The 10,681-nt window shown below is 43.1% G+C and overlaps 1 protein-coding gene across 1 annotated transcript; it reads right to left on the reverse strand.

Annotated features, from left to right (window-relative positions):
• Positions 1-6,687: 6,687 nt before the first annotated feature.
• TTR (transthyretin) lies at positions 6,688-10,305 on the reverse strand. Its single transcript, XM_087707129.1, has 4 exons — positions 10,169-10,305; positions 9,271-9,410; positions 8,216-8,351; positions 6,688-7,749 (listed from the first exon to the last, which is right to left on the reverse strand). The coding sequence occupies exons 1-4, from the start codon at positions 10,235-10,237 to the stop codon at positions 7,642-7,644; spliced, it is 453 nt and encodes a 150-aa protein (XP_087563255.1). The 5' UTR covers positions 10,238-10,305; the 3' UTR covers positions 6,688-7,641.
• Between the last annotated feature and the right edge of the window lie 376 nt (positions 10,306-10,681).

A 10,681-nucleotide genomic window follows, 5' to 3' on the forward strand; every position in this document is an offset into this window, starting at 1 on the left:
TGATGAAATGAGGGAGGTAATTTCCTTAGCCATCTCCCAAGGGATAGCTGAAGGCATTAAGCGCAAGGGCTCTCGCAAGGGCAAGGCCCCAAAGGAGAAACGCAAACCTAGGGCCTCCACCTCTAAGGAGCCTGTATCCTCCTCCCCATCTTCAAGCCCCTCTCACTCTGGGCTATCAAGTTCTGAGCAGGAAGAAGGGGAGATTTTCGCCCTTTCCGAAGATGAAAACCCCACCCCTGACAAGCCAAAATTCTCTGGCCTGTTTCAACCATCATTATTCAAGTCTATCTTGCACAAAGCCATGACGGCCACAGAGTTAGGCCCCACTTCCAGACCTGAGGCACCTCAGACCTATTTATGGACGCGGTACAGCGCCAGTGGCTACAGCCAGGCACCCTGACCAACCCCAGTGGGGGGGATAGAACTCTATATGCAGTAGAAGATAAAATGGAGGAAATCCTCAAATTCCCAGAAGTAGATGCCCCAGTCGTGTCTCTGACTTCCAATTCCAACCTGCCAGCTGAGCTCCTAGAGGGACTTAAGGCAGAAGATAAGAGGTCAGAAAAGGCATGTCAGAAAACACACATGGCGTCTGCCTGGGCCATCAAGGCATCCACCTCTGCCTCCTTTTTTATTAGGGCCACCCTATTCTGGCTGCGCCAACTCAGGTCCAGACCCCCGCCCAGGAAATCTAGGTGGCGCCATGAGCTAACCAAGATTATTACCGCTGTCGAGTATTCGGCGGAGGCCACCTTGACAGCAGCAAAATTCTCTTCCAGAGCTCTAGCTTCCAATATCACCTCCCGCTGCCTCCTATGGCTCAGGCACTGGCAGGCCGAAATGAAGGCTAAATGGAAGCTGGCATCGGCCCCATTTAAAGGGGGCTTTCTGTTTGGAGAGGCCCTGGACAAGTTTGTCACCGAAACCAAGGACAAACGCAAGATCCTTCCGGCAACCTTTAAAAGGGGTGACCGGAAAGGGGCGGGGTCCTTTTGTAAGAGACCCTACAGGAGCCAGGAAACAGGGCAATCTTCTCACCCTTCCTCCTATCAGAAGCCCTTTCAGGCAGGGGGGGATAGGCACCAAGACAGATCCCTCGGGGCTCGTGCCAACCAATCCCAGTCTTCCTTTCGGAGACCATTCCGAGGAGGAGGAAACAACAGTGGTGGATCCCGGCCCTTTCGTAAGGGAAAGTGACGGTCACAGGGATTCCCCCATCGGGGGTCGGCTACGGCTGTATGCTGACAGGTGGGAGGAGATAACATCGGACAAGTGGGTCCTCAACACCATTCGCAAGGGCCTTCTCCTGGACTTCCTATCCTTTCCCCAAAGAAAGTTTATCCGCTGTCCTACCCCCAGGAACCCAGAAAAGAGGGAACGCATGAGGGCAGAAATCTGCCATCTCCTAGAGATAGAGGCGATAGAGCCAGTCCCCAGGGATCAGCAGGGGAGGGGCTTCTATTCAATCCTCTTCCTAGTGCCCAAAAGTTCAGGGGGGTGGAGGGCCATCTTGGACCTCAAGAGCCTAAATCAGCATCTGGCTTACAAGAGGTTCAAGATGCAGTCACTCCACTCCATCCTGGGCTGTGTGAGGGAGGGGGACCTAATGACATCAATAGATCTCAAAGAGGCCTACCTGCATGTCCCCATCCATGTGGCCCACAGGCGGTTCCTGAGGTTGTACGCGGAAGGGAAGCATTTCCAGTACAGGGCTCTTCCCTTCGGGCTATCATCTGCGCCCAGAACATTCACCAAAATTCTGGCAGTGCTAGCGGCTCATCTCCGCAACCATCCGGTTCGTCTGGAATGTTATTTAGACGACATAATCATTCACTCTCTCACCACCAAGCAGGCACACCGCGATGTTTCTCTAACTGTGCAGACCCTGCAGTACCATGGCTTCTCTGTCAACATGGAGAAGAGCCAGTTCCGACCATCCACCTGTATACAGCACCTGGGTGCGGTCATCAACTCCACCTCCTGCCAGGTATTTCTTTCGCCAGACCGGCTGTCAAACCTGAGACGCAGAGTGAAGCACTGCAGCCTTGCCAGGTCGGTACCCATCATTCAACTGTCCCAGCTCCTAGGGATAATGATCTCGTGCCTGGGGGTAGTTCCCTGGGCTCGCCTTCACGCCAGGGAGCTGCAGTGGTTTCTGCTGCCAGTGCAGAGGGCCAGGAACAGCAACTCACTCAGGCGGGTTCGGCTCCCACGAAAGGTGATCCGGTCTCTGGCATGGTGGAGGTCCAAGGCAGTCAGGAAGGGCTGCCTGTTCAAGGAGCCGGAGAGACTAGTTGTCACCACGGATGCCAGCCTCCTGGCGTGGGGCGCCCACTGTCAGGGCCACCTAGCCCAAGGCCGATGGACTCAGAGGGAGGCCGCCCACAGCATCAATTGGCTGGAACTGAGGGCAGCTCGCCTAGCGCTGAGAAAGTTCGCATCTCTAGTAAGAGGGGCTCATGTACTGTTGATGACAGACAATGTGGCGACAAAAGCGCACATAAACCGGCAAGGGGGCACTCGATCAAAGGCCCTCATGCTCCAGGCAGAAGCGCTGGGCAGGTGGGCGGAACGTCATCTGGCTTCTCTCAGTGCAGATCACATCTCCGGCGTAAGCAACCGGGAAGCAGACTGGCTGAGCCGCCAACGCATCGACCACTCGGAGTGGCGCCTGCACCCGGACCCTGTTCCAGCAGATCGTGAGGAGGTTCGGCAAGCCACAGGTAGACCTGTTTGCCACACACAACAACACACAGCTCCCACGCTTCTTCAGTCGCTACCACTCGCCCCAGGCGGAGGGAACAAATGCTCTGAGGTCAGCGTGGCCTCAGGGACTTCTGTATGCCTTCCCTCCACTTCCGCTCATCCCTCAAGTGGTGAACAAGCTCCTGACCGAAAAGGCAGACCTCATTCTGGTGGCTCCCTTCTGGCCCAGAAGGCCCTGGTACGCAGACCTGGTCAGCCTCTCAGTTCAAAGACCTTGGAGAATCCCCCGGGACAAGATTGCCCTCAGCCAGGGGGCCATCACCCATCCGGAGCCCCAGTGGCTGCAGCTAGCCGTTTGGCACTTGAAGGGGAGCTCCTGAGAAAGCAAAAATTCTCTGACCAGGTCATTCGAACAATCCAAGCGTCCAGGAAGCCCTCTACGACTAGAATCTACGATGCCACCTGGGCCGCCTTCTCACGGTGGTGCAAGACTAGGAACATAGAGGCCTCCTCAGCCTCGATCCCTCAGACCCTAGACTTTTTGCAAGAGGGTCTGGATAAGGGCCTTGCAGTCAGCACCCTCAGACGCCAGGTTGCAGGGTTGTCTACCATCCTGGCAAAGGGCTCCTCTCGCTCGCTGAGTCAGCTCCCCCAGATCAAGAGCTTTCTCAAGGGAGCAGCGAACATCAGCCCTCCAACTGTTCACCGGTATCCGTCATGGGATCTTCCATTTGTGCTTAAGGCCCTGACCAAAGCCCCATTTGAGCCTTTGAAAAAGACCAGTCTGCGCTACCTCACCATCAAAACCGCTTTCCTGGTGGCCATTACATCCGCTCGCAGGGTAGCCGAGCTTGCTGCGCTCTCTGTCAGGGAGGATTTGTGCGTAGTTCACCCGGACAGAGTAATATTGAGACTTGATCCGTCATTTGCTCCGAAAATTAACTCTCTGTTTCACAGGACTCAAGAACTTATTTTGCCCAACTTCTGTCCCCATCCTTCTCACCCTAAGGAGCGTGAGTGGCACAAGCTGGACATGAGACGGGCCGTGCGCACGTATGTAAAGAGAACAAAGGACTACTGCCGGTCAGAGGCTTTCTTTGTCTCCTTCCTCCCTGCGTCCCTGGGCCGCAAGGTCTCCTCTCACACTGTGGGACGTTGGCTACGTGCTTGCATCAAACTGGCATATGAGCACCAGGGCAAGACGGCTCCGAGACGAATCACCGCTCACTCCACCAGGAGCGCTGCAACGTCTGCAGCCTGGGCAACCCAGGCCTCTATCCTAGACATTTGTAGAGCGGCCACCTGGGCTTCCCCCACGGCCTTTATTAGAAACTATAAGATTGACACCTTTGCCTCAGCTGAAGCCTCCTTTGGCAGAAGAGTATTACAAAGAGTGGCTGAAATGCCAGAGGCTTCGGCGCTTCCCCACCCTGGGACTCAATAGCTTGGGCATGTCCCAGCATTTGGGCTCTCTGAGCAGTGCACTGGAGAAAGACCGTTGGCTTACCTGAACGGTCGTTCTCAGGGCACTGCGAAGAGAGCCCAAACCCACCCGGGTGTTAGTATTGAACGATGCGGCTGTATTGACTGTAATTGATTACAGGACGGTTCCTTCGTTTTCGAATTGAGCATGTGCAGGCAAAGGGAGGCGTGGTCAAGAAAAACATCACTCAGTCCAAGGGCAGATAGGCTGTGTTAACCCAGCATTTGGGCTCTCTTCGCAGTGCCCCGAGAACGACCGTTCAGGTAAGCCAACGGTCTTTTTCTGCAACAAGCTAAGATTCTTCTGTTTATGACTTCAACATGGGGTGAACTTGGCCACTATTTTACAAAGTTATTTTGTTCTTGTTTTTTGTGCCCAGTACACAAAATGTAGGTATTTTTAATTCTAATTTTTATTGGACTGGATGATGATTGACATACGGCATCCCTTTTTGAGTACTCTTCTTTGAATACTTGAGCCATTATCTTTACAGAGAGAATCACTCTGTTCTAATACAGGTATTTCTATGTTGAATGTAATTATGAACCAAGATTAAACATTTGAGAACCAAAGAATTACTTCTTTTTCCTTTCAAAGTGGAAAAATGCATTGTTCAACATCTAAAAAAGAATAAAATGGATTCAGATGTAATTTACATTATGGATTAGTTCTGTAGGTATCTTGCAGTTGTTTGGGATAAAAAGTACTTCGTTTTCTCCTTACAGCATCAGCATAAGAACTGATTGTAGGCTGTTCATTAAATATAAAAAAGTGATGTCTATCATTCCAAATAATTTGTAATTTGAAGATATTAAAATGGAACAAAGGGGCAGATAAATACATAATTTTGACAAAATTAAATGAATCAAGCAGGCAAAAAAAATCCTTAACCTTTAAATCTAGATACTATATTCTATACACTTTTTTTCAATACCCAGTTAGTAGATTTTTGCAAAGCTAAACATGGTATTTATAACATCCTGTCCTAATTCAATTCTGTATGATGTATTACATGATTTGAATGGAATGGCTTGTCTTAAATATCGCCAACTTGATACATAAGCTTCATAAAAACTGTATGGAATAGGCATGTTTGCATACACTTTAAAATTATATTTTAACCTTCCAGGAAAGAAAAATGATAAAATTTCTGCTCAATTATACCATTCTGTAATAGATCTTTATATGCCATGATAGTTTAAATTAATTTGTATTTGGAGCTGGGAGTCATTTATTTTCTTGACCTCTAGTGTAGAATCATTGACAGCCTGGTTTTGTTCTCTGGTTTAAGCAGGGTGCCCTGTACTATAGAATAGATTTGTCATGAGTAAGACAAATACATTTCAGTTGAAACACTAAAATTCATGTAGTTAATGAAGGTCTAGTAAGTGGTTACGTACTTTTGATCTAGTTTAAGCACAGTCCTCAGTCTAGATCAAGTCCTGGTTAATAGGTGGGCAAGCTCCAATCAGAAAAGAAGGCAATAACAAATCACTTTTTTATAGATAACCCTCACTTACTGATTGCAATTGGGACAGGCAGTACCATTGCTAAGCTGTGTTATCATGAAGTGAAAAATCATATAATTGAGCCTGACAGTTTGTCAATTCCAGCTATGATCATTATGTAAAGCACATATAGTCATTAAGCATGATGATATGACTGTGACTTCTTGCTGGCTTCTCCGTTGTTTCTCGGAAGCTGAAAAAGAAGGTTGCAAATGGTGGACATGTGACCATGGGACACTGTGGCCATCATACATGCATGCCAATTGCCAAGCAGAAATTACAATCAGGTGATTTGGGGGAGTTGTAACAGTTGCAACTTTGGGGATTGGTCTTAAGTTTTATTATTTAATACTTTCATAATTTTGAAAGGTCACTGAACAATTGGTGCTGCTATGAAAAGTACATGAGTTTGTTGATGAAATCACTAGATGCTGAAATTCAGCTTGGAGAACTTGCTTTTACGAAAACCTTAATTATTTTGTGTTTTTCTTTAGTTCCCCTGACACTATATCTTAGGCTGATATGAGCATTTGTCTCATTGTCTGTAGTGGGTTTTATTTGTCTTGGATTTTAGGTCCGGGTCTTCAAATGAGTGAAACATTGTTTGATTTTTATATGTAAATGAGAAAAATGGTATTCATAAGGCGAAGTGTACTTAATCTTATTTTTTCAGGTGAAAGCAGCACATTAAATGTATTAACAAGTTCTGAGTACTGTACAGAATTATGCTATCACTTACTTGCTCATTAAAATATTTATACTTTTAAAATCCATTGGTTTTTTTTTAAAATACAGTGTGCTACAGACTATGGTTTTGTTTACCTCTAATCTTTGGGGCTCTTGGGATAGGGATCTTCAGAAAATGTGATGGATGCTGTGGCAGAATGGCTGCCATAGAGATGAAAGTTAACAAAAGGAATCCTGTGGTGCCTATCCACATATACTGTGGTAACACAGAAAGGGAACTTGCACAAAAACGCAAAGTAGAGATTAAGTTTGAACCTCAGAACATGAAATCCTTCTTCTGAAGTCACTGTTTTAATAAAACCCATTTCATGTTAAAATCAACAGATGAAGTTAAATGCCAAGAAATGCATCCCAGAATTTGGCTTGAAGGTGAAATGGTGAATCAGTCTTTAATCACAGACACACAGGTCATCCATTCAGGGTCACTAGTTCAAATATGAATGACTATCAGATGCACTTTTTGCCATTTTCTGTTTCCATGCCACAGCTTTTCAACCTCTCATACTTTGTGCAATCCTTTGCACCTTTCCATTTCTGGTTTTGCCATCTGATCCCTTTCTCTTGTTATGTTGTGTCTCCATCATCTTCCTTTTACCAAGCAAACAATAATTTCTCTCTTGAAAGTACCTGGCCAATCTCAAATCACTTGTCTTATTTTTAATCAATCCTGAAGCCAGCACAGCCAAGGCACTCATTTAAGTTGTAATTAGTGCTTGCCTGTGCTGGCTTCAAGGTTGATTAAAAATAGTCAGACATACTGGAAGCTCACCAATTTGGAAACTGCTGCTGTGCTATCCCTAAAGATATTTCTCCTCCTTTTTCCAGATAAAAGTTACATCTGTGCCATTGGCTCTGCTTCTTCCAGATACATTTACTGCTTGGCTAAGAACAGGACAAATTCTAAACAGATATAAAACAATCACAATTGTTCATAAATTGGTGCTTACTGAATGTCTTCGAGCCTGTTCAATACAACATAGGAAAAAAAGTATTTCATGTTTCTTTAAACAGAACTGTATTGTGTTTGTTGCACACCACACATATTTAGAGAACATTTATTGATGTATTAAAAAATAGCTAAGCAGTAGCAGTTACATACTATTGCAGGAAGCAAGCCGTTGATAGTGCAAATTAACTACCTCCTTCAAAATATTACTACAAAAGTGTAATAGAATTTTGAAAGAATTACGCATGGTCTTATTCCTTTGGGATACTGACAACAGCTGTAGTTGAATAAGAAAAGGGACTGAGAAGAGCAGCGATAGTGTAATGACGATGACCAGAATCATTAGCGGTAAAAACCACCTGTTAAAAAGAAAAGAGAAGAGAAGTTTGGGACTGTTTTTAGTAAACACAATGATCTGATAGAGAGCAATGCTAAAGTAGAAAGATTGGCATTAAAGAAAATTGATTATTTTCTTTCATTCTGAAATTTTACCGCCCCCCCCGAAAATAATTAAACTTATCACACTTTTAAATCCAGCTGGATATGGAGATATAGATCAATACAGACACATATGCATGCATGAACGCAAACACATTTAATGTATATTATGAATCTTTTATATTTTTGAATAAATAAATATGGTCTTAAAGTTTATACTTATCAAACACTTCAATTTATATTTCTTCCCTCCCCAAATAAATGTATATATAAAAGCAGGAATTATTGCAACAAAAACTGCATCATAATTTTGAGGAATTAAACCTTAGGGCAAAAATATTTTTTGCCAGTGGTTTATCTTATATTTTAATATTTTCAAATACTCACTTCAGCATACTCATGAAATGGGGAAATGCCAAGTGCCTTCCAGTATGAGCTGGTGTCAAATTCCAACTTGTATGAGCCTTCGGTAAATAACTCATCAGTGATAAGTTCATGGATTTCTCCAAATTCATTTGTTTTCCTTAAATTAATATATGAGAGTAATATAGTCAATAGCTTTACTCAGAACAAATAGCATATTGTTTTATTTTGGCCATGGGATGGATCCAGAGTTAGACTGTAGCAATCCACTGAAAAGAATGGGACTTCCATCAAAATTGCAATGCTCCAAAATTACTAGCTTCTGGACAATTAACTTGTTTTTTTATTAATAGGGAAACCAAATACAGGGGGAGGAATTCTGTATGTGGATGTTGAACTAAGATTCATAATGTTTTGGAGCTGATGCTAAGGAAGATTTAAAAAATCATGTCAGTTAATCAGAAATCCTCATATTTAAGATAATGTAAGTGTTGTATGCCCAACCACCTGGTAGCAAAACATTGATTCCAATGAGATTTATTTTCAAATTGGTATATGAGGTTTTGGTATTAGGTCACACTATATTTTCTGCATCCATTCGAATCTTTTTTTACACTGAAAAAATAGTTAATCTCTAAGCCCATATCAAAGCTGATCAATATTGTAACACTCATCTATCTAAATTACTTGATAGATCTCTAGATTGTCTAGAATGAGGAGGGTTGTTACACCAGATTCTTTTTTTGAAATCATTAATACAGAAATGCCTGATTATATTAAATTTAAAAAGTTCTTGCTATTAGTTACATCTATAAAACAATGTACTAAAGGTAACAATTCATATAAATAAATAGGAACCCTTATTTTGCACCTACTTCCTCCCAGGATTTGGAAGGAGATAGTGCCATCACCATGCTAAAATAGCACAGTTCTGAGGAAACACCACATCTACAATCCTTAAAAAATAATAAACAATGAAAGCTTGTGGCTGATAGGTTTGTGTTATTAATACATTCCATCTGAAAAGGAAATATAGCATGATCAATGGATTCTATCCGACACTTTTCATGTGGTCTTACCCACTGGAAAACTCCTTCCAGGCCTCATCTTCACCCTTTTTGAACACTTTTACTGGGAGGTTGGTAGCTGGGGTTCCTCGAACTGCATCAAGGACTTTCACCATCAGAGGACACTTTGAATCAGCAGAACTATGGGGTTCCTTGATACAGCAAAAGAGATTTCTATTAGAGTTTTGGTAGGATATAGCCTGTTTTGCGAGCCATAGACTTTGCTTTACTCATGCACTTTAAAGGATTTCTTTTAGCCCTAGTTTGAGCTAAGTTAAATTAGCATAGAAATAGAATGCAACTCTGAGATATTGTTTATAAACTGATATTTAGAACATATGTACACAGATACACAAAATCCTGATAACACCTTTTTCATATCTCCTCTCAACTGAAACAGTGTCCCGATCCCCCATGCTAATTCTGCAACAGGCATTGATTTATGAATATTCATTCTATCCAATGTTGTAGATGTTACAAAAACCACACAGTGAACAGGGTATGGTTACAGATGCAAATAACTCATAGTCAAGACTTCCCAGTTTCTTTACCTAAAAGTCAATCCAATTTCATTGTACTGAGTTGGAAATGAATTATCAAATTTATCTGTAGAATTTAATTCAATATGCAAGACATTCACATCTGTGCCAACATCTTAACTCCTTTTAATTAAACTAAAAATATTACTAAAAATAAATTATTCTAAAAATGTATAAAAGGAAAAACACATTTCATACATTAAGGTAGATTGTTTTAAACCTCTATTTCAGTTATTTGAAAGAAATTTATGCCTAAAATACTTTGGATAAAAATGCAGTGATCAAAAGATAGAATTGATATCATGGATTTTCCTACAGCAATTGTTTAATGATACACACAAAGGCAAAGGTGCCACTTAAACAATACTTACCACTGGTACAGCTTCAATGAGATATCCCATTGTAGCCAAGCAAAAGAAAAACAGAGAAAAGGGACCCATTGTGTATGCAAACCAAGAGACTCTACCAGCAGCTACAGGTTAGGGGGATTTAGGTTTTTATACTGAACCCTCAACAAAACAGGCTACTTATCAGGTGCCTGTATGACTTGAAACCTGCTGATTCTGATTATTTACTTAGCAAGCATCCTGCTGTGCAAAGCTTCTATCCGGTGGGCTCTTGCTGAAAGCTGCAGAATTACAGTGGATAGGTGGAAGGAAGGACTATACAGGTGCTGGGAATAAAAAAATCAGTAACCTACACAAACATGAACCTTGCCTATTGGGATTACTCTGTTAGCATAAGCATAAAAGAAATGTGTTAAGCAACTGGTGTCTGCTTAGATTTTACTGACTCCAGCAAGCACACCATGCAATGTGAGCCTGTGGGCATCTCTGTGACATTCATTCAACAACAACAACAAAAATCTGTGATTTGTTTGGGTT

Source organism: Thamnophis sirtalis, unplaced genomic scaffold (genome assembly GCF_051295495.1).
Source record: "Thamnophis sirtalis isolate CommonGarterSnake01/CBP01778 unplaced genomic scaffold, rThaSir2_p1.2 scaffold_2, whole genome shotgun sequence".
NCBI lineage: Eukaryota > Metazoa > Chordata > Lepidosauria > Squamata > Natricidae > Thamnophis > Thamnophis sirtalis.

Excerpts from the sequence above, each read along its gene's own strand:
- TTR (XM_087707129.1), bottom strand. The coding sequence starts at position 10,237 with ATGGGTCCCTTTTCTCTGTTTTTCTTTTGCTTGGCTACAATGGGATAT. Across the intron at positions 8,352-9,270 it reads TGGAAGGAGTTTTCCAGTGG|GAAAACAAATGAATTTGGAG; the intron begins GTAAGACCACAT and ends TATTAATTTAAG. Across the intron at positions 7,750-8,215 it reads CATTTCATGAGTATGCTGAA|GTGGTTTTTACCGCTAATGA; the intron begins GTGAGTATTTGA and ends TCTTTTTAACAG.